Source organism: Podarcis melisellensis (assembly GCF_964234715.1).
Source record: "Podarcis melisellensis genome assembly, chromosome: 16".
NCBI lineage: Eukaryota > Metazoa > Chordata > Lepidosauria > Squamata > Lacertidae > Podarcis > Podarcis melisellensis.
The window spans coordinates 9770336-9793814 of record NC_138533.1 but is presented as its reverse complement, the minus strand read 5'-3'; the positions used below and the strand labels follow the sequence as shown (position 1 = coordinate 9793814).

The window sequence follows — 23479 nt, the reverse complement described above, 5'->3', positions numbered from 1 at the left end:
TGTTCTGTAAACTGCCTGATCGCCCAAGTCAGCCTAACCTCCACACTCATTCCTCCGCGTCTGTCATGCTCATCTAGCTGCTACTTATGCCATGACATTATAATTGCCGTGCCGGTTAAACCAGTGCTGAGACTGACCTGGCTCAGAGCCGGCGCACTGTGGGAACCCAAAAAAGTCTACAGGCTTAAGAAGCAGCAATGACAACATTTTGTACACAAAGAACAAGTCAAACATTTTGGCTCCTTGTTTTCTTTTGGTGGTAAGGGAGGAAGGCAGCCGAGGAGGAACATGGCAGAGGTTTGTGACATCGTCCGTCTGTGTGAGTGGAGAGAGATCTTGCGCTCCATCTCATAGCGCTAGAACTTCAGGGTGGGCCAAATGCAGTCCCTCCAAGTGTCCCTATTTTCCAGGGATTTACAGAAGCTGTCCCGGTTTCTGATCTGATCCCGGAATGTCCCACTTTCCCTTAGGACGTCCCTATTTTTCATCGGAGAAATGTTGGAGGCTGTGGAGTTATGCGACCCTCTGAGCCAAGGAGATCAGTAACTATACAACCATGAGAAGACATCTGAAGACAGCCCTGTATAGGGAAGATATTAAAATACATTTATAAAGTGGTACCTCAGGTTATAGACGCTTCAGGTTACAGACACTTCAGGTTACAGACTCCACTAACCCAGAAATAAGAACTTTGCTTCAGGATGAGAACAGAAATTGCATGGCAGCGGCACAGCAGCAGCGGGAGGTCCCATTAGTTAAAGTGGTACCTCAGGTTAAGAACAGTTTCAGGTTAAGAACGGACCTCCAGAACAGATTAAGTTCTTAGCCTGAGGTACCACTGTATTAATGTTTTATTATGTTTTCATATGTGTTGGAAGCTGCCCGGAGTGGCTGGGGCAATCCAATCAGATGGGTGGGGTATAAATAATAAAATTATTATTATCATCATCATCATGGAATAGAATGTCCCTATTTTCACTGAAGAAATGTTGGAGGGTATGCAAATGCGGCCCCCAGACACCTCTCTCTCTGGCCCTTGGAACTCTTCTTCATCCTTTTCTAGAAAACTGAGCAATTCCAATCACAACCTCTCTTGACTCTGCCTTGCTGTTGACGGGAGGGCTGCCATCTTGGTACAGGAGACGCTGGCCGGCCTTCACCCATCTGTGCTTTCAGATCACTGCTTGCAACACACAGGGAGCAGTTGCCCGGGGCCTGGAAAATATAGACAGCAGGACACCTGCACAGCTGTGACTGTGGAACAGAGAGGGGTCAGGATCTTTTGTCATGTTTTCTGTGTCATATTTTCCAGCTACACCTGTGCAGGTTAAAATGACGTGGGATGCAGCCTGATACTGGGTCATGATGTTTTTTCCATCTCGTTCAATATTCAAATGTATACTGCCTTTGAACCTGGAGGCTTTATTTAGCTAATAATGGAAAACGTTAGTCTGCCTGCTTTAAACTGCCTTTTCCCACCCTTGAAGAATCCTGGGAACTGTAGTTTGTTATAGGTGCCACCGATGGCAGCTCAGGGAGGGGTAAACTGCAGTTCCCAGTATTATTTGGGGAAAATAGCGTGCTTTAAATGTATGGTGTGGATCATGCAGCCTTGGTGGGCCTTGGTTAGACCTTGAGCTCCTTGGACAAACGGGAGCAGGGAATACAGTACAAATATAATTATTAAAAAACCTCTTCTCCATTATTTTATTTGACTGAATTCAGGGAAAGAATCCCTGAATTCTAGTTTTATGGGAGGAAGCAAAAATAAATACAGTGGCACCTCGGGTTACATACGCTTCAGGTTACAGGAGCTTCAGGTTACAGACTCCGCTAACCCAGAAATAGTACCTCGGGTTAAGAACTTTGCTTCAGGATGAGAACAGAAATTGTGCTTTGGCGGTGCAGCAGCAGCGGGAGGCCCCATTAGCTAAAGTGGTGCTTCAGGTTAAGAACAGTTCCAGGCTAAGAACGGACCTCTGGAACTAATTAAGTACTTAACCCGAGGTACTACTGTAGATACAGAAAGAAAAGAAACAGCTACTTTCTTCAGACCTTGCATCATATACAGTATACATAAACTTTGCGGCAAACGGGCAGACGGGAATTGGATGAAGCACGATAATTAGGAGTACATATAAGAACTTGCCATAAGATTGGAACTGTGTTGTAGAAGAGGGTTTGATGGAGCCAGGAATATTGTTGCGGACTTAATCATCCTAGCACAGTTGCCAAGCACATAAACGTTTTTTGTTAAGGGGATTGGCTGACTGTTCTCAATAGCCTGCCTTTTGAATAGCTGGGAAACAAAACACTTATCCCCACCTCCCAGAGAAGGATAATGCAATCTACGTGTTTTTGGATGTAACAAAGGAAGAGGCTGCAGTTTGATCTTGACTGAGATCTGGAACATAGGGAGATACACTGTATTATATTGAGTTGAGCCCTTGGTTTATCTACCTCCATACTATGTCTGCACAGACTAACCGCAACAGCTCTCTGCACCGTAGTTTGAGGCAGGAGGAGGGTTGAAGGAGACATTTTAATCCAGTATGCCTTTAAAACAGGATCTATTAAATTTGCTCCTTCCAGAAGCGAAAACACAGCAGTCCCTCGAAATTGGCACTTATCCGAATTTCACCCCGCAGTTCTCCAAACAAACAACATTAAGAGAAATGCATATACTAGGGAATTTCCTAGTGAAAATAACATATACGAATGCAAATTTGGGGAAATTGCTTTCCCAAGTTAGTATAAACTACCATACATGTGTTTATTGGGAGAAATTTGCACTAACTGCAGATGAATTTTAATGACAATTTAAAAAAATAAATTGCTGTGGGATGTGGAGGACTGAATTTAAGATTTGAAGAATGAGAAACTGAGGGCTAAAATTTGGGACAAGTTGAATTTATTTGCCTTGAATGGCCATAAAAGTGTCTTCTTTTTTTGCTCCTCAGAATACAGCAACTCCACGACCTCAGCAGGAGGCTTTCTGAACACTACCTGGAGATGTTGATGATTGAAATTGCAGCCTTCTGCATGCAAAGCAGATGCTCTACCCACTGAGCTATACAACCGTTTCCCAGATCCAGAAAAGTGGCTTCCAGATTACCTTATTTCTCAAGCACAGAGTTTGTGTGGAAGTGAGACCATGACAAACTGTTTACTGAGAATCCATGCAGATTTATTTGCAGGAGAGTCATTAGCTGGCTCAAGCAAGCATTTTCCCACCTTTCCAGTGCATTCTTCCCAGCCACTTTTGTTCTTGCAAGAAGTCCAATTGTTTTGGGAAACAGATCTGTTGCGTAGGAGCACCAAATCAACTTTCATTAGGCCACCTGGACTTGTCAGTATCCCACGCAGAGATAGCAACAGTTTTGGGAAAAGCTCCCAGGATAAAGAGCGCTGAGATTAGCCAGACTCATTGGGGCACCTCCGGAATGACCCTTTTCAGTAGGCGAGTCAATCACCTAACTGGAAAATTCAAATTCCTCTACCTTAGGTCACATTCACACCATACATGTAAAGGGAAGTTTTTTCAGGGTTGGTGCTTTATTGTGTTCTTAATATTTTGTTGGCTGGGGCAACCCAGTCAGATGAGAGGCATATAATAATAAAACAGCAGCAAGAACATTTAAAGCACTGTGATAACACTTTTAACCGTCATGGTTTCCCCTCAAAGACGACAGCTCTGGAAACTGTCGTTTGTTATGGGTCCTGAAAATTGTACAGAGTCCACCGTATTTCCCTTCCCTGAGTTCCCCAGAGAAGAGGGATTGATTATTAAACCACTCTGGGAATTGTAGCTCTGGGAGAGGAAATGTTCAGGTCCCCCAAGAAACTACAGTTCCCAGGAACAGTTAACCCAATCAACCCTTCTTCCCAGGGAACTCTGGGAATTGTAGCTTTGGGAGGACAGCGGTCACCGCACAACTCTGGCTACCCCACACAAACCGCAGCTCCCAGGATTCATTGGGGAAAGCCATGGTGGTTCAAAGTGGTACCACAGGACCAAAGCCTTATTTTCAGGCATGTCCAACCGGTCGATCGCGATCTACTGGTCCATCGCGGGGTTGTCCCTGGTCGATGGCCCCCCCAGCTCAACAACTTTGGTCACAACAAGCCAGTTTTTTTATACTGGGAGTAGATCGCAGTCGCTTGGAAGTTGAACATGCCTGCCTTATTTGAAACTGGCAAGCGGGGTTGTAGCTTCCATATATCGTCTCTTCTGGAGAAACCCAGCCTAGAGGCATTTCAATAAGCACAGCTTACTCTCGCCTCCGACCCATCGCCCTCTTTGCTAATTTTCTCTCCCCACCCCTCCCCGGGGTAATTTTCCTCCCTTTGTAAAGCCAGTTAATTAATTAGCTAATCAAAAGAACCCCAGCGGGCAGGGCAGCGAAGGTCAACAGCTCCAGCTCAGAGGGCCTCATCTGTGGAAGGCAGGAGGGACGTTCCAGGCAGCTAGAAAGGGAGACGGCTTTCCAAATGTTCCAGCTGTTCCTGTTTGGATCATTTGGATAATTTCTTTGGGGGGGGCGGGACAGAGGTAGAATGTTTCATTTTAAGAAGACCAGAGTGGGGAATCTTAGGCCCTGGGACCAAATGCGGCCCTCTAAGCCTCTCTTGGGGACGCAGGTGGCGCTGTGAGTTAAACCACAGAGCCTAGGACTTGCCGATCAGAAGGTCGGCGGTTCGAATCCCCGCAACGGGGTGAACTCCCGTTGCTCGGTCCCTGCTCCTGCCCACCTAGCAGTTCGAAAGCACGTCAAAGTGCAAGTAGATAAATAGGTACTGCTCCGGCGGGAAGGTAAACGGCGTTTCCGTGCGCTGCTCTGGTTCACCAGAAGCGGCTTAGTCATGCTGGCCACATGACCCGGAAGCTGTACACCGGCTCCCTCAGCCAGTAAAGCGAGATGAGCGCTGCAATCCCCGAGTCAGCCACGACTGGACCTAATGGCCAGGGGTCCCTTTACCTTTAAGCCTCTCTTGTCTGGCCCTCAGGACATTCACCAAGGCCACACCTCTCACAGAAACACGCCCTGCTTTCATCGAGTGCTTTTTCCTGGCCATACCATGTCCCTGAACCATTTTTATACATTTTGTTTCTCTGGAGGAAGATGTGTGCACACATAAAATCTAGCCTACGGTAGCAAGATAAAATTTAAATTATTTGCTCTACCCACTTTTGTTTCTGGCCACGCTCACCACAGGATGCTGAACTAGTTGGGTCACTGGCTGTATCCCAGCAAGCCCTCATTCTGTACTCTTCACCTTTGTTATTTCCTTTTAACCTCACGGCTTACAATACCCCCTCTACTTTACACCCAAATATATAAAATTGCCTGCCAAAGGTGAGCATTTGACAAAGCGGATTCGACTAGCCTACAATCTATTTTCTTTTGTGCCATCACCACCTGCTTAAGGTTTCCCCCCCGGTGCCACAGGACTTTTAGCTGTGCAAAGAGGTTCATCTGTGAGCTAAAGCTTTCCTAAGTTTCAAAAGACTCTGAAACCCAGAGGGCCGAGCAGGAGGGCTGACACATTTCAGACATGATATATAAAAATAGAAATTGAGTGCGATCAGCTTGCTATAAGCACAACGCAGCTTCTGAAGGCTCTGCAGGACAGATGAATGGAACATTTGCAAGCGTGGCAGAGGTGGTCTGGTGGCAGACCTGAACCCCTGCAAACAACATAGGTTTTTCAAAACCAGTTCCAATCCATTTTGAAAGGTCATGTCTTTCTTCACTCCAAAGGTGTACAGCGTGTGGTTAAGTGAACAAAAAGCTTTGAGCAACATGCAATGGGGTGTGTGTGTGTGTGTGTGTTGGTACAAAGGCAAACACCTTTGGAGCAAAAAAAGGGATTTTACAAGTACCAAGGACTTTCCAATTTCATCTATCCACAGAGAACAAGGCTATATATATATATATGGCTCTTCCCCTGGCCACCATTTGAGCTTCACAACAGCCCTGTGAGGTTCAGTTGAGAAAGCATTTGGCTCAAGATCACCTGGTGAGGTACCAGACCCTCCAACATTTATCCGATGAAAATAGGGACGTCCTAAGGAGAAGCGGGACATTCTGGGATCAAATGAGAAACTGGGACAGCTTCTGTAAATCCAGGACTGCCCCTGGAAAGTAGGGACACTTGGAGGGTCTGAAGTACATGGCAGAGCAGGGATTTGAACCCAGGTCTTGCCCCACCCAATAATGTCCTTGGCTACCTTCACACCGTACATTTAAAGCTGTAGTTTGTTAAGGGTGCTGAGAATTGTAGGGATTCCCCTCCCAGAGCAACAATTTGCAAAGTGGCTTAGCAATCAATCCCTCTTCCCAGGGAACTCAGGGAATTACAGCTTGGGGAGAATAGGGATCTCATAGCAACTCTCAGCACCCTTAAACTACAACTCCCAGAATTCATTTGGGGGGGAGCCATGGCAAAGTAGTATTGTAGTGATTTAAATGTATGGTGTGAATGTGGCCCTTGCTAGACACCACATCAACTCCCAGAGATTCCTCTGTGGAATATTGGGAGGAGGCCTGGAGAATTTTATAACAAGTCCCAGCCAATCCTGAGGCTTCGTGCTGACAGGGCAGCCAATGGCCAGGACCGATATTGCTGTTTCAATACCTTTCCATACCTATAGGGGGCTCTGTGCCCCGAGTCCATACGATCCCCGCACAACTTACTACTAACAGGCCTCACCTCCAGCACTAGGCCTTGTCAAGCAAAGTGCAGTCAGATCCCCTGCTGTTAATTTCACCCTGCCTTAATGCACGAGCATTAAGGGGCTTTATTTTGAGGGGGTGCAAATCCTTTCCCTCCAGGTTATTTCAACAGCCTGTGACGGCTACTGCTTCCATGAAAATCAGCACCTCTCTTCCCTTCTTTGAGGCTGCAGACACAACACACATCTAAAGCGCCTTCCCTTCCACAAAGAATCCTGGGGACTGTAGTTTTTTAAAAGGATGCTGGGAACTGTAGCGCTGCGCAGGGGGGAACAACTACAGTTCTCTGGATTCTTTGGGCTTAATAATGTGCTTTAAATCTATGATGTGTGTGTAGTGCTTAGAGATTGTCACACTATGGGTGCAAATCCCTACTCGGGCATGAAGCTTAATGGATGGCCTTGGGCTAGTCAACATCTTTCAGCCTAACCTACTTCACAGGGCTGTTGTGAGGATAAAATTGGGGGAAAACTATATGTTGCCACCTTAAGCTTCTTGGACAAAGGTGGAGGTTTATAAATATAATAAACAAACAAACCCTCAATGATTAACAAACGGAGGCAAGGCTGTGCTTTAAAAGTATGGTGTGTCTGCAGCCCCAGTCTGCTTTAAAGCACAGAAGATAAAAACAGAAGTCACAAGATCAGACCACAGATGATCTGTCTCACACCCGTCTGAGCCTGCGAATCATCAGCCTCTCCCTGATGTGACGGAGATATGGGAAAGGAATTGTATTCCAGCTAAGGAAACAAAACCAAAGGAAGCACAAGAAAACAGTGACCCTAAAACCAACTTTTGACAAAGACCACAAAAGCAGCCGCTGTGGTTCAGCTGAGTAACAGCCGCCTGTCTGGGCCAGGTCACTTTCCCCGACTCTGAATGCACCACAACAACAAAACACAGACAAGTCCACAACACCAGACAAATTGCTTCCATGACTTGCGCCTGTCGGATAAGCCCCCTGCTGCTGATGCATCATCAACAAACCAATTACATTTTCACCTTTCTACAGGTTTCCCTGAGAGGTACATGGCAGAGAATCAGTCTGTGATCATCCCAGTTTTGTCTCAAAAGCCTCCTCCAAACCCTTCTCCCCTAAACCCTTTGGGCGCAACTATCTTGGTCCGCCAATGGGAAACTGTTTTCACCCCAAGGGCCAAATTCCTGTCTAGAGAAGCTTCCGGGGGCCACATGCCTGTGGAAGTGGTGGGTGGGGGAAATGACTCTTAGGTTTTACCTTTGCAAAGTAGGCTAGTTTCTCACACGCCCTTCTCTATCCTCCACCCAGGCAAGGAAAAGGCATGATCCGAGCTCCAAGACACATTCCAGATGGGCAGATGCTCAAGGAAGGTATGCAGCAGGGCTGGTAAGGGCTGTGGCTCAGGAATGGGCATGACCTGGGGAGAATCTTGAGGGCCCAATATTCAGGGCTAGAGGTACGTTTGGCCCCTGAGCCTGCTCCCATCTTAGTCCTTGTCCCTTGCTAAAAGGCAAAACTAAGTACAGTACATTTTAACTGAATCTCTATCCTTCCCCAAATTTTCTCTCACTTCCATCCTACCCTGGGGTAAATTTGTGACTGTAAGCACCATGGGGCAAGGAGCTAGCTGATGCCTTCTTGACGATTTACCCTTTAACAATTGCCAGTACAGCGGTACCTCAGGTTACATATGCTTCAGGTTACAGACTCCGCTAACCCAGAAATAGTCTCCTTCAGGTTAAGAACTTTGCTTCAGGATGAGAACAGAAATCGTGGTCTGGCAGCACGGCAGCAGCAGGAGGCCCCATTAGCTAAAGTGGTGCTTCAGGTTAAGAACAGTTTCAGGTTAAAAACAGACCTCCGGGACGAATTAAGTACTTAACCTGAGGTACCACTGTACAGTGGGATGCGGGTGGAGCAGTGGTCTAAACCACAGAGCCTAGTAGATAAATAGGTACTGCTCTAGCACTGGCTCCCTTAGCCAGTAAAGTGAGATGAGCACCGCAACCCCAGTGTCGTCCACGACTGGACTTAATGGTCAGGGGTTCCTTTACCTTTACCTAGTACATATGTATTAAAAACGAATGTAAAGCAATGTAATTTTTGCAGAACTGTTCTGGACAGAACTAAGCAAACTCAATGCAGGTGCCCAGATGTCACACATTTCCATTATTTTTTCACTCCTTTGAAAACCAAGTTAACTTGCTGCTGCTGCTCACAGTAGAAGTGCGAAACTCTCACCCTCTCTGTTCACTGGAAGTCTTTATTCAGCAACTCCTCCATCTGGGGTTTTTAGAAACATAGTCCACACACTGTCAAGAGGATTTGTGCAGCCCTTAAGGACTAGAATCTTGGCAGGGGGTTATTTAAAATGAAAGCAGAGAGTTCTCTTATCCACGCGCCCCCACTTGCTAGTGCAATGTAGCAGAGATTGGAATCAACGAATACTCTGGTTTTAAACCAGTCCCTGATTAGCATCAACTTGCAACGTTAATCATTCACCAGGTCTCTGGTCCGTAAAATGGAAACAACGCTCAGCTGCTTTATGGAAAAGAAAGGTTAAATGGCCTCCTTGACAAAATTAATAATAAAAAACCTGTAGAAATACCAAAAAGCAGCCATTGTAGCATGCCCAAGGAAGGGTCACATGATACACACTGCCCCAAAAGTATCTCCAAAAGTAGCAAACCAATCTTAAAAGATCAGTAAAATCCCCCAAGTCTCAACATTTAACATTTTGTCCTACTTCCCTGGGTTTTCTAGGGGAAAAGTAAAAATTCAGGTGACAGAATATTTAACAGCAAAAGCTAGCCCAGGCTTCCTCAACCTTGGTCCTCCAGATGTTTTGAGACTACAATTCCCATCGTCCCTGACCACTGGTCCTGCTAGCTAGGGATCATGGGAGTTGTAGGCGAAAAAACATCTGGAAGGCCGAGGTTGAGGAAGCCTGAGCTAGCCTGACTTGTAGGTTTTTATTCTTCTTTTTCCGTTGCTACAATTTTCCTTGTTTCAGCAGGCATGTTAAGGTGGTGCTCATTTATATGATTTTTTTTTAATCTTCCCGTTTTCTGCGATATTTATTTTTACACACTCCGCTTAGAAATGTGTATACTTAAGCAGTGCATTAATGTCTCAAATAACTTAACTAAATAATAAGTATCACTTCAATCTCTTAGCCGCCCCTTCACCATCAGGTTCCAGGGAGCTAGTTACAGTAATAATAAAAAACCGCATTAAAAATCAGTTTAAAACAGATTACAATCAAGGTAAGAGGGTGCGTCCGAAAATATGTATCTGGTCTCAAAGGCCGGAGTGCATCTTCAGCAAAGGACTGACGCTTTGTAATGAAGGTGGTGGATACATCTCTGTGGAAACTCCACGACTTTCAGGGGTCAGCAAACTTTTTCAGCAAGGGGCCGGCCCACTGTCGCTCAGACCTTGTGGGGGGCCGGATTATATTTTGAAAAATAAAATTAAAAAATGAATGAATTCCTATGCCCCACAAATAACCCCGAGATGCATTTAAAATAAAAGCACACATTCTACTCATGTAAAAACAACACTGATTCCTGGACCATCCATGGGCTGGATTTAGAAGGCGATTGGGCCGGATCCAGCCCCTAGTTTGCCTACCCATGACTTAGGCGCTGCCGTGGACAAAGTTCTTTCCCCCACCATGACACCCTGAACACCTGAGAGTAGTAGATATACGAAGAGGATCTATAGGAGGAAAAGTGTCTCCAAAATATTCAAAGCCCAAACGGAGTCTCTGCCACTCAGACTCTGCAAATAGCCCATTTCCCACAAAAAATAGCCAATTCCACCACCAGGCCCCACCCCTCAGTATTCAAATCACCTCCCATTCCTGGGTTCTGCCCCTACACCAGAGGTGACCTACAAGTTCATACGGATCGGCACTGCAGCGGAGCACAAACACTGATGTAGCACGTTTCTTCTGGAGTTATTTATTCAGTATAAAAATAGATATATATATATTACAGAGGTAAAAAGCTCTACAACATTATCTCCCCTTCCCTTCCGCACACAGAAATATATATATATTTTTGCAGTCTGTTCATTTCTCTGTCCTTGTGATTGAATATCACCCTGTGCCAAACAGGGGCATTGCCCTTTGCTGTCCTCAACAGGTTTGCGTACACAAGACACAAAATGTCCGCCACCCTGCCAGACTTGAAAATGAAACCTCCCTGGGCAGAGGCAGTATACCAGAAGCTGATGGTGGCCATGGGTAAGCGGCACGGGGAGGACTGTTAGTTCTTCCTGGAGATAAATGGCTGACCACTGCCAGAAGCAGGATGCTGGACCAGGCGAGTCCCTCAGTCTGATCTATCACATCCTCAACACGACTGGTCTCCAGTTTGATGCTTTCAGGTACAAGGCAGCGGTCTTCTGAACTCTGGGCGCAGGCAGAGGGAAGAGTCGTCATCAAAGCGGGGCACACAAAACAGGGGATTCCTCCCCACTCCAAAAATTCCAGGGCCTGCCTGTTTGATAGTCACATATATATTTTTTGCACTGTACATAGTCCCAAGGTAACTGTGTGTTTCCAGTTTCATGGTGTGCCCCAAAGTCCACAAGCACCACCAACAGGGCGCGATACAAGGTGGCATTCCTGCCCGCAGGAAACTCAGCGCCACAACCTTTGTGGCAGGGCCGGATCCATCCAAGCCTTGTTTTGCCGCCGGGGAGCCAAAGAGAGTCCCCATCTGGTCCATGTCTGTCTGCTGGAGGGAGATATCTGTCCACAAGACCCCTCACCAGTCCCAGACCCCACCAGCCACATTCCTCGTAGGGCTGCCGGCGATTTGATCCCGGCGCTCAGCCTGCTAAAACTGACTGGTGCACTGCCGCATCACACGGAGGCATTGCTGGCGCGTGGAGACTCGTGTCCCCCACACCACACCACGTTGGGTGTGTGTGTGTGGCGGCAACAGAACAGGCGCTGCTCCCTTTGCTGATGGCTTCATGCTGGGGAACTGGGTGCCATCAGGGGCCCTGCGGCATCAGCAGCGGCAGCAGGAGGACAACGAAGGTGAAGGGGCTGCAGAGACGGAGGGCCGAATTGTGCCCCACGCTGCGAAGCATCGTTGCATCAGGGTCGTCTGCCGGGAGAAAGAGAGACAAGCAGGTGAGAAAAGGGTCTGGTAACCAGCAAAGTTGGGCACACAGGACAAGAATAATATGTGGCATGATGAGAGGTGGAAAATGCTTTGGAATTCAGACCGTGGGAAGTCAAAAAAATTAAGATTACAATTTGGAAGTCCAAGATTACAATTGGACTTTTTTATTTTAGTTTTTTTATTTTTATTGGATTTGATATGTTAATTGGATGTTCTTATTGGAAATAAATAATTAATAATAATAATAATAATAATAATAATAATAATAATAATAATAATATATTATTTATACCCCGCCCATCTGGCTGAGTTTCCCCAGCCACTCTGGGCGGCTTCCAATCAAGTGTTAAAAACAATACAGCATTGGAAAATTAATAAACACTTTAAAAAATAAAATAATTACATGGCACGCAAAATTCAACCCAAATTCAAATCCTCTCCTCCTGAACCACTTCCTAAACCCACTCACTTACGTCCTTTTGGAGGTCTGATGCCCTCCATTTTCCCTCCATGAGTCTCCTTCCTCAACACCATTTCTGCCAGCTCCTTTCTCTTCCCCGCCATACCCGCACCACCATACGTTTAAAGCACTACGACGGCACTTTAAAAAGTCACGGTTTCCCCCAATGTATTCTGGGAAATCTTATTTGCTGAGGGAGCTGAGAGCTGATATGAGACACCCCTACCCTGAAATTCAGAACTGCAGTTCCCAGGCAAGAGGAACTGATTGTTAAACCACTCTGGGAATTGTAGCTCCGGGAGGGGAATGGGGGTGTGTGTCTCAGCACCTATAACAAACTACAGCTCCCAGAAGTCTTTGAGGGGAACCCACGACTGTTTAAAGTGGTACCGTAATGGTATAAATGCGTGTTGGGGCGTGTGGCCTCATTCTCACCACCCCTGTTGCCTGGGCCTGAGTGCGAGGGGGGTGGAAAAACAGCAAACGCAGGTCCAGAGGGGTCTCTTGTCAATGGGTCCCCTGCAAATGGCTGATTGTGCCGCCCCACTTTGCGGCACCTCCACGCCCCCCACCCCTGCAGAACAAACTCTCTCCCATGGACCTACCTGACTGAGGTCTCCCCTTCAGGGTGGGGCTGCGACTGGGGGGCATCCGACCTAAAAGCGAACGGAGACGCACAGTGAAGGCCGGACCCCAGAACACAGCCAACCTAAATATTGAGCCCATAGTTCTCAACCCCAGCTTAAATCTCAGCCTGCAGCCCCTGTTCTCTTGATGCGGGGCAATACCACTGAGGCAATACTATTTGCAACTAGGGGGCAATACCCCTTGCAAGGAACATGGAGAGCAGGCTTCTTCAAACTCAGCCCTCCAGATGTTTTTTTGGCCTACAACTCCCATGATCCCTAGCTAGCAAGACCAGTGGTCAGGGACGATGGGAACTGTAGTCTCAAAACATCTGGAGGGCCGAGGTTGAGGAAGCCTGGTGGAGAGGATGCAGGCAAACAGTTTTGAATACTGACGTGTCTCAGGTATTATTATTAGGCTCAAGAGCAGTCACATAAAAAAGTGGGGGGTGAGATTAGACCAGAGCATTGGCATCAGGGAGAATATAAACCTTCTCCCCCTCTCTCACACATACAGTTATCCCAATTTCTATCGCTCCCCACCAAACTGCCAAGTATCTATCTCACCTTATGGAATAGGAAGTGGAGGGGAGAAAGGGACTCATATCAGATCTGTCTTGTTTCCCCAAGGCAGCCTTCCCCAAGCTGGTGCCCCCCCCCCCCCCGATTTCACATTCATCCCTGGCCCATTGGCCATGCTGGCTGGGGCTGATGGGCACCAGGTTGCAAAAGGCTGTTGCAGAACTTGGCAGATAGCATTTGCAGGCCGGACTAGAGACAGACAGACAGACAGACAGACAGACAGACAGACAGACAGTGTCAGGCACTAGAAAACTTACCATTCTTTCCAACCACTATGACTTTCAATTTAAGGCAAGATTCTCCATGGTGATGGATAGGTTTTGCTAATAGGGAGGAATTGAGAAAGAGATTTTTATTGGCGAGAGTTGAAACAGCCAGGTGGTTTTGTGTAGGTATTGGGGGACATCTAGTCTATATGAATCTGAGACCTGGTAACTTGACACGGACTACAGAAGCTTTTGTTAATTTTTATTTACTGGTGCATCTATTTTGGGTGGGTAGGTGGAGGCTAAAATAACTTATCTTCAATTCTTCAATTAAACTACACCCCACCACAGATCACCCCAAATCAGCTCCTCTTTCATTCGTTACCCTCCGCCCAAATTAATTCACCAACAAATCCTGTTCCTATCAAGTTTGATTAACCCCAATAACCGCCCCCAAATTTCCAATAGAGAAGTCATTTTAGTTTAGTTCAATCCGCAAAATTTATATCCTACTCAGTAATCCTGATCTATTTCCCTCAAATTCATTACCAGGCTCAAAACAAGAGATCTGGGGGCCCTCAACTCACAAACCCGACCCAATTCCCTGCACTGCTGAAAAATTCAGCCTTGGCCTCTGGCTGAGATGGATTTAAATGAGGGTTAAACACAAACCTTCCTACCCCAGTGGATGTTCTTAACCAAAACCACAAACATTAGGAAAAACCCGTGACAGATCTCTCTTAGCGGTCGGCCCTTAAAGTCCTATAACCAGGGCCTGTTAGAAATAAAAACCACCATGTAGCTCTTAGGCTAGTTACTCTCGTTCCCAGCCTCCTCTTTCCCCATCTGTAAAATGGGCTTAAATAAGTGACCTTCCACCATCTCAGAATGACACAAGATAAGAAATCTTAGGAGCGCTAAAACGGAAAAATAAACGACAGCCGGTAAGGGTGTGTGTGTCTGTGTGTGGTTTCTCTGCCATGGACACTTACAGATATAATAGTATTCGTGGCCCTCCCGGAACTCTTTGCCCAGCGTGAAGGGAGTGTAGCGCTGGAATTTTTCCGAAAACCGCTCAGGGCCGTGCAGGGCATCTGGCTTATTGCACTCCCACCGGATCTGCTCCTTCGAGCGTGGTTTGCAGGTCTCGTACTCCTCCTGCTCCACCAGGTATAGGGTGTAGCGTTCCATCGAGTGAGGAGCCACGCTGCTGTCCTCGTAGTGCGGGCAGATGATGTCCAGGTAGTCGTTCAGCCGCACCTCGACGGAATAGCTATCCCACTGAAACCTGTATCAGGAGCAGGGAACGACAGCGAAATTAGTGCTTGCAATCTAACGCCTGCGTAAACTTCCTCTACAAGCAACCCTGTAAAGTAGGCACTTTCAGACAAGGTTGGTGGCGGTGGAACTGGCAGACACAATTTTGAAGCCAACGCCGTTTCGTCTCCATCTCCAATGAAGTTAACGTTGCGAGAAATGTCTAGGAAATTCTTACAAACTATCTCCTAACCCCTTTGTAGAAGGCTTGTGGGCGGGGGGAGAGCAGACACTGTTTGGAAATCGATACCATTTCAATTACCCCAGCACCCCAATGAAATAAAAGTGTCAGAGTTCCATCGCCTCCCCGCTAATAAAATAAAAGTTACAAGAAATCCTCACAAAACAGCCTTGTAAGATAGGAATCCCTTCGTAACTCCCCCCTCCCCCCAATAGCTTCAACATCCCAGGCTGGAAAAGTAAAATTTACAACAATATGGCTATGACAAGGAATCAGCCAATTCTATTCAGATGAAAAGAGGGGAGAAAACGGACTTTTAAAAAATGGAAACCCATTGATTCAGTGGCTAACAAAGTACCGGCATGCTTTTCTATGGATTCCGTGTATTTCTTTCATACGCTACTCAAAGGGAGCTTTTGTTAAGCTCTTCCTGTATATCTTTGAGATGGATTTTTAAAGAATAGAATAAAAACAATGCATACAAACAACTTCCTCAAAGTGGGAGACTGCTGAAACACCCCTCCCTCCGGTAATTATTTGGGGCTGGCTCTTAACCTAAATCATTGCCACTTTACCCAAGTGTTACTATTTTCTTAAGTTGACCAAATGCATTTAAAGAAACCTTTATGCAACTCTCTCTTACAGCTGCAAGGCAGATGCTCCCCTACCCACCCCCCAGCCCAAAAGAAAGAACAAACTTCAGCCTGGCCATTTGCTAAAAAATAAAATAAAATCCACTTTTTTTACAGCGTTTATGAGCCTTGGAACTGCTGCACACATGTTAATCCAGCTGACATCTTTACAACAGCCCCAAGGTAAATCAGTTAAATTATACCCATATTGCAGATGGTGGTGGAGAAACACTGAGGCCAAAGGCTAATCAAGCGAGCCCATCACAGAGGGGAGATTTGAACGGGGGAGTCTGGATGTCACAACTTAGGTTGCAAACCTGCGTGTGCTTAGTGGTTTCATTTTTTTAAAAAAAGTTTTTATTAAGGATTTTGTGATACAAAACAAAGAAAGAAAAGTTGTGAGTAAGACCCACTGAAGTCAGAAGGCTTACTTGTAAATTATCTGGAGATAACCTCCAGTGGCATAACCTGAAATCCTGCCTGAAATCTGGAAGAACTGCTGCCAGCCTGTGTGGACAATATTGAGCTAGGCGAGTGGTAGAAGGCAGCTTCCTCCATGGGCAAGTTTGCGGCGCGAAAGCTCAAGAAAGATTCCAGTCCTCACAGTTCAAAATAGTTTAAATGGGAACGCAGAAAGCTCCCTTATACAGAGTCAGAAAACTGACCCATCTAGCTCAGTGCTGTCCACACTGGCTGGCAGCAGCTCACCAGCAGGTGATACTCCCAGCTCTACCCAGAGATGCCATTGGGGATTGAACCCAGGATTGAAAGCAAATGCTCTACCCACTGAGCACACGACACAAGAGCATGGCTTCCCCCTTTCAGGGCTGGCCCGGGAACTTTGCTGGGCTAGCCCACATTCCCAGCAGAGAGCCTAGGTGTTTATTAAAGCCTCGCCAAGCCAGCTGTGGAAAGAGGGACTCCGCCCTGAGTCACAGAAGCTTTGGAAACCGAAAGACTCCTCGGGAGACCGAACCCACAAACCGGTTTGGCCGCCCGAGGCGGGTGGCAAGAGGCAGCAACGAAGGACCCACCTTATCTTGGCCTCAGGTGCAGAGATAGCAGCAGGGTCTTGGTTGGGGGGGGTGCGCCCACCCACCCTCCGTCTGTCTCCTCGCCCCAGGGCACCACCCAGAAGTCTTGACCCCCTGGAAGATCCCGAAGCAGCTGGCTGATCCTTGTCAAAACAGTGCAATCAAATGCAACAAGAAGGGCCAGTGGCCCTTCTGAGCCTCATCCATTTATTTCAGGGCCTTTATGCACCGCTGGGTTGCCACAAGCCCTCAAATCAGCTGGCAAGACAACAACAGAAGTATCCTCTTTAAAAAAAGGCAAGTGTTTTTAGACACTCCCAAAAAATAACAACATCAGCTATAAGCGAAAACCAGATTAACAACACACGGCGGTTTCTACATGTCTGGATAGGCTTGACGAAACAAAACAAAACAAAATTGCTTTTAGCAAGCGCCCCAAAGGGTACGGGGAAGGCGCCTGCCTGATGTCACAAGGCAGTGGGTGCCAATCCTGACAGGTCCAGGGTGCTGTTCTGCAGGGGCACACCAGATGCTTAAGGGGAGCCTGAGTACCCCAGTACCCCTCCAGCGGTTTCCAGCAACTGGGATTCAGAAAGGCTGCTAGCTGGTGGCAGAAGTTTTAGATGGGGCTGGCACCCCCAAATTCATGATCCGAGGGACAGCAAAGTGTAAAACTGAGTGATGCACTCAGGGACAAATGGTGCCTGATGACATCAGGTCCGGTGGTGGTGGTATTCAAAGGGTTTTTGCTTTTTTCTGTTTTTTGTAGGAGGGGGTTTATTGGCGTGCAAAGGCTGGGCATTTAATTCTGCACAGCAAAGATCTGGCTAAGGTGATCGTCATCATTATTATTTCACTTTTATTAGTTGCTGTCCCTTTTGCAACAGTGACCCAAAGCCACTTGCCGGGATAGCATAGCACTGATGTGTTATAGTCAATTGCTTTTTACAGTGGTGCCCCGCAAGACGAATGCCTCGCAAAACGAAAAACGCGCAAGACGAAAGGGTTTTTCGTTTTTTGCGTCGCTTCGCTAGACAAATTTCCCTATGGGCTGGCTTCGCAAGACGAAACGTCTTGCGAGTTCTTGCGAGTTCTTTCCCTTTTTCTTAAAGCCGCTAAGCCGTTAATAGCTGCTAAGCCGCTAAAACACCGCAAGACGAAGAGACTTGCTGAACGGATTAATTTCGTCTTGCGAGGCACCACTGTACTTAAAAGGTAGGTGTGCTGAAATTAATGGAACCAAGTTAGTCCAGGTCATGAATGGGTCTGCTCTGAATAAAAGTGGAGTACAACACGGAATGAGAAACTGTAGATCGGCATGGTGAACACAGTGTTACAAACTCAGGTATATAAGCTAAGCGCCATATGGCACCTTAAACCCTGGTTACCAGTAGCCACAATGGAATCTCTATCCGCCAGGGGGTTGGATTAGATGCCCCATGGTGTCCCTTCCAAAGCTACGATTCTGTGATCTCAGCTGCAGCGCTTGGCTGTCGCTTGCTCCTACAGCAATTCACTTGTCCCAGTATGCAAGAAGGAGAAACACACAGGGGAAATGATACTAAACTATGCAGAGGTTTCTAAACTGTGGTCGCCAAACCTGGCGCCCAGAAATCTCCGCGTAGTCGCAATTGGACCCGCACCAGTAGCAAACACACCTGGCTAGTTTAGAACACTGGTCCTCCAGATGTTTCAGGCTACAGATCTTATCATCCCTGACCTCTGGGCATGCTGGCTACTTGGGGCCGAGCAGGGCTGGCATTCAATTTTCAAACTCCATAATCTGCAGCCAGCATGAAGTTGGCCGTGAAAGGCAAAGCCATAATAAGTCCAATAGTTCTTTAAGGAGTCACAGCTGGGGAGGCTGCGTCCCCCCCCAGATGTTCAACTCCCAATTTCCGTTGCTCCCAGCCTGGGAACTGTAGTTTAAGGGTGCTGGGAACTGTAGCTCCACGAGGGCTAAGATCCTTTTGGAAAGGAAGCAATGTGCTTTGAAAGTAGGGCATGGATGTGATCACTGCTGTTTTTGACAACCAACAGGCCAACACAAAGCGATTAAGGCTGCTCCCCCTGGAAGGAAACTGCCCAGACACAGCGGCCTCAGGGTTTTCCACCCTGCCAGAGGTGCCCACATCTGGGCCCTGCAATCTCCTCTGCCTGGACTCTCACCCGCCACAGCAACTGCCTCCTCCCTGCAGGGGCAGGAGCTGTACACAAAACACCCCCCTGCTGCACGCTCCATCCCTCCCCCCCCAGCCAGGTTGGCATCGGACTAGGCCATCTCTTAAGCCTCCGTGCCAAAAAGACGGTTTCGCCTCCAGCGTCCTGGGCGGAAAAAACACACGTTAAAATATATATCTTAACAACATGTTGGTTTTTTTAAAAAAGGAGAAAGATTTCCTGCCCCGCGTGCCCTTGGCGCCTTCCCTTGGGCTCTCGCCAGCGCCGGGCGGGAAGGAAGAGGCCCACGGCTAGCAAGGAAGGGGGGAGATGGACCCTGGGAAAGGAAGGATCGGCTGGCCAGCTGCGGCTTTGCTCTCTTCCAACTTTCTCCAAGCTGATTCAGCCTTGCTGGCCAAGACCCACCACCTGCTGCCTGCACCGCTTGAGAACTTTGCCCTCTTGGCAGTGCCAGCCGGCGGGTTTAAGGCACCAGTGAAAGGCAGGGAAGAGGCCAGTAATATCTGCAGGGGGCAGACAGGCGCAACTTTGAAATCACCACCCGATTCATCTTCTGCAATGAAGTAAAACTCTGCAGATCATCCTCAAGGCGCCTTTGCCAACTTGGCACTCGCCAGAGGCCAACTCACAGCCAGCCAGCATGTCCAGTGGTCAGTGGCAATGGGAGGTTTTTTTGAACTCTGGAAGCTCCTTGAGTCGGATCCTTGGCGAATCTAGCCCTTCCCCTAAAAATACACTAAGATTCTAGTCCTCATGGTTCTGGCTCCAATAGGAGCACAGAAAACTGCCTTATACAGAGCCAGCGTCTTCACGCACCTAGTCTGCACAGATTGGCAGCAACTCTCCAGCAGTTTCAGGCCAAAGTTTTCCCCAGCCCCTCCAAGAGATCAGTTGGGGTTGAACCCAGTATATGCAAAGAAGATGCTCTACCTGAGCTATAGTTGTAGTCCAGGGACGTATTTTTTCTAAATCCTCAAAGGATCTCACCACAGGCACGCCCCTCCCTAGGGCTTACAAGGCTGAAAGTCCTAGCATCTCTTTTTCAGTGCCAAGCTGGGAACATCCAGTTACAAACAGACGAAAGGAACCTCTGCGCATTTGCAAAGTGCAATTCCTGCACCACTTATGCTACTGCAGAGAATCTGCCATGCGATGGGATCATCCCTCCCCCTCAGTTAACCCCTACAATGACCCTGTGAGGTAAATTAAGGGTCTGCGACTGACTCCAGCAAGCTTCCCAGTGGGGATTTGAACCCTGATCTCCCAGGTCCTAGCCTGACATTCTAACCCAGGCTTACCTCAACTTCAGCCCTCAAGATGTTTTGACTACAATTCCCCTCATCCCTGACCACTGGTGCTGCTAGCTAGGGATCATGGGAGTTGTAGGCCAAAAACACCTGGAGACCCGAGGTTGAGGAAGCCTGCTCTAATCACTGCACCACACTGTCTTCCTAGAGTAGTTCTGCTATGGGGCAGCTCTACAAATTAAGCACGTAAATAAATACTGCATGGGGAAAGCCAAATGTCACTTAGAGAAGGATCTGAAATATTTCCCTTGAAGCCTGAATTTGTTTTATTCTGCATTTTTTTTAATCTGATGTGTTAATGTGTTGTAAACCACTCTGATATTTTTTTTTCTTTAGGACATAAAGCAGTCTAGAAATGAATAATAATAATAATGAATTTCATTGCAAAATAAAAATGCTGCCTAGATTTTCCATTCTGGCGACCGTAAGTGAGGTTTAAGGTGCCATTTGGCAATCAGATTATATATCTGAATTTCGAGCACTGATGCAGAGCTCTGCTGGATCACAGTGCCCAACGAAATGCCACTTCTAAGAATCCCCAAAGCAAGACCTGAGCTCAACCGAAAATCTCCCCATATGTGATTCCCAGCAGGTAGCCTTACCAAACTTGCCCAAATCTCTTTCAAAGTCCAGTGTTCTGCTTTCAGAAATGGCTAACTCAACACCTCTGGTGTGTGCTCCCCAAGCAGGGCAACAACCCTTCCTCCCTGCTGGCTGCCCCCACCTCCCTGCCAGCAACTGCTATTCAGAGGTACACTGCCCCTAGGCATGGAGGGTTTACTTCTCCAATCACTCAGCCTCTTACAAAGACTCAGTGCCAGCATTTACCAAAGCTCTGATTAAAGCAAGATCAGACCCACCCAGGCAGCAGCACAGAGCTGACCTGACCCGAGGCCAGGGGGACGGGCGTGGGGAGGGGGGGTGGGAAGGAAGGCCACCTGGAAAGGGCCAGCCAGATCCCTGGCCTTGAGGTTTGCACAACAGGACACAGATGTCTCTGCTTCTCACACACAGGCTGAATGAACAAAGGCACCAGAGCTCGCTCTCCCTCCCTCCCCTCACCTTACCTTCCAGCATAAAAACAATGGCTTAATGCGATTAACTCTTCAGTCCCCGGGAACTGGCTGGAAAGCCTTTGCCCACCAATCTCTGGGCCTTTTAACAAATGGGAAAAAACCGTGCCACTATTCAACAGGTGAGCCCTCCCAGAGATGCCAGGGGGCGTACCTGTTGGATTTCAGCCCAAGCCCCCACAGCTCTTATTAAAAAACAAACAAACCGCAACAACACCTTCTCCCTCTTTCCCTAATGCATCTTGCTGAGTCTATTTTGAGGGGGGCAGCTCCCCTCAAAAAACGATGGGCATTGCCATTCAAATGGTGAGCCAAGTCATGTGATCAATTATGTGGGATGAGGCTTACTCCCCCCCCCCCAATATTTTATTCAAGTTGGCACCCCTGGCTGTGGGCCACTTTTAATGCCCCACCCCACCCTCTAATTCCCAGCACGCAAACAAAAGCGCGATGTCTCCTACAGGCGCCATCAGAAGTACAGATCTGTAAGCTCCTTGGGGCAGAGAACCTGTCTTTTTCCTTTTCGGTCCTTTGCGCGTCATACATAAATTACAGCCGGCGTGACATAACTCATTAAAAAACCACGAGCTCCTCAAAAATGCCATAAACCGGACCCGGGAATCCCAAGGGGCAAAGGGGGTGAAGGCGCCGTCCCTCTCCCCACCTCGGCAAGCAATTGGTCCTTTCCGTCCGCACTGCCCTATCTTTCCCAGCAAAGACCTGATTCATGCCTCTGTCACGGTGCCTAGGTACGGGCTGGGTGCCAAGCGCAGGCCTACCGTGTGGATGTTTACGAATTCCAGCTTTTATGCCCAACCAGCTCCTCCTCCTTCCAAAGGTCCAGGAACCCACCCCTCACCCCCCATTTTGCAAAGCTAAACCTGCCTCCCTTCAAAGAAAGACTAGCAGCAGAGGCAACTTGAAACATGAGGCTTGGGGGCTGGCAAGGGAAATCTGTGCCAGGCTGCCCGAGGTGGGCTGCCCAGGGTGGCCCTCGCCCAAAATGCAGGCGCAGGAACAGGAGGGGGCGAGCTAAGGCAAAGAGGCGGAGTGGAAGGGGGGGGAGCAAGGGAGAAAAGAAAGGGAAAAACTTTCATCTGCAGATCCTTCACGCCAGATTTAAAGGGCCAGCTGCCCCTTTTCCCTTAACAGGGGCAACGACCGAGGCTGGAAGGTCGGAGAGTGCCCAAAATCACACCATTAGGGGGATGGAAGCAGAGTCCTATTTCCCTCCAACTGTATCCCCACCCATCAGAATCTCCACGGCCCTTCCCCAGATGTATTCCAACTTCTAGGGAAACCGACCCCTCCATGGCTAACTTCTAACCGAAGGGGTTTCTAGGCGAAACTCACTTTCCCTGAACGTCCGCACCCTCCTTCAAGAAGCCTCTGCCCGCAAAAAAGACGCGCACACCTATTCAACACACGGCAGATTTTTCAACAACGGGGCGATCACTGGCCAAGGCTGGCCGCGCTCCCCGCCTGCAAGGCGCCTCCAGTGGAACACCCCCTGAAACCGGACCCCTAAGCGTCCCCTGGGTGCCTGGTTAGAAGGCGGGGATCTCCAAATGCCACCCCTCCAACACAACCCCATTATCACAGGGTGGGGCGGGAGCGACGCCAAAATAAAGGCTCATCCCTTTTATACACGCGCAAAAAGTAAATTCTGGCTGGGCATTGGTGACGACGATAACTCTCCAGCCCCTGGCTACGAGGGCTTGGTTCTCCCCTCCACGCTCCCCCCAAACTCACTTGGGGTTGGTGCTGTTCCAAAAGACGGTGTGCCGCTCTCCCGACGCCACGCACAGCCCGCACCAGAGGCCCACCAGCGGGGCCCACAGCAAAAGCAGCAGCTCCATTGGAGAGGACGCCTGGGGTTCTCTCGTAAAAGAGTAGAAAACCAAAAGTGTGCTTGATGCGCCTTTACGCACAGCCGCGGCACAGTGGCGCCTGCTCGACGGCGCGGACAAGCGCTCTCTCCAAACTGCTCCTCCCTCGCTTCGCGATCTCGCTCTCTCTACA

At 48.1% G+C, this 23479-nt stretch overlaps 1 protein-coding gene and 1 long non-coding RNA gene across 4 annotated transcripts; one reads left to right on the top strand and one right to left on the bottom strand.

The window, feature by feature from the left end:
- Positions 1-7300: 7300 nt before the first annotated feature.
- LOC309358810 lies at positions 7301-16045 on the top strand. Of its 2 annotated transcripts, XR_014163626.1 has the most exons (3): positions 7301-7762; positions 8026-8087; positions 15980-16045. It is a non-coding gene; the product is annotated as an uncharacterized lncRNA (long non-coding RNA). The 2 variants fall into 2 exon arrangements; XR_014163627.1 differs by lacking the exons at positions 7301-7762; positions 8026-8087 and adding an exon at positions 11765-11866.
- EFNA1 (ephrin A1) lies at positions 10667-23469 on the bottom strand. 2 transcript variants are annotated; one of them, XM_081892006.1, is made up of 5 exons: positions 23210-23469; positions 14725-15020; positions 13784-13849; positions 12924-12974; positions 10667-11840 (listed from the first exon to the last, which is right to left on the bottom strand). In XM_081892006.1, the coding sequence occupies exons 1-5, from the start codon at positions 23314-23316 to the stop codon at positions 11725-11727; spliced, it is 636 nt and encodes a 211-aa protein (XP_081748132.1). In that variant the 5' UTR covers positions 23317-23469; the 3' UTR covers positions 10667-11724. The 2 variants fall into 2 exon arrangements, with proteins under 2 accessions (XP_081748132.1, XP_081748133.1); XM_081892007.1 differs by lacking the exon at positions 12924-12974.
- Positions 23470-23479: the final 10 nt, after the last annotated feature.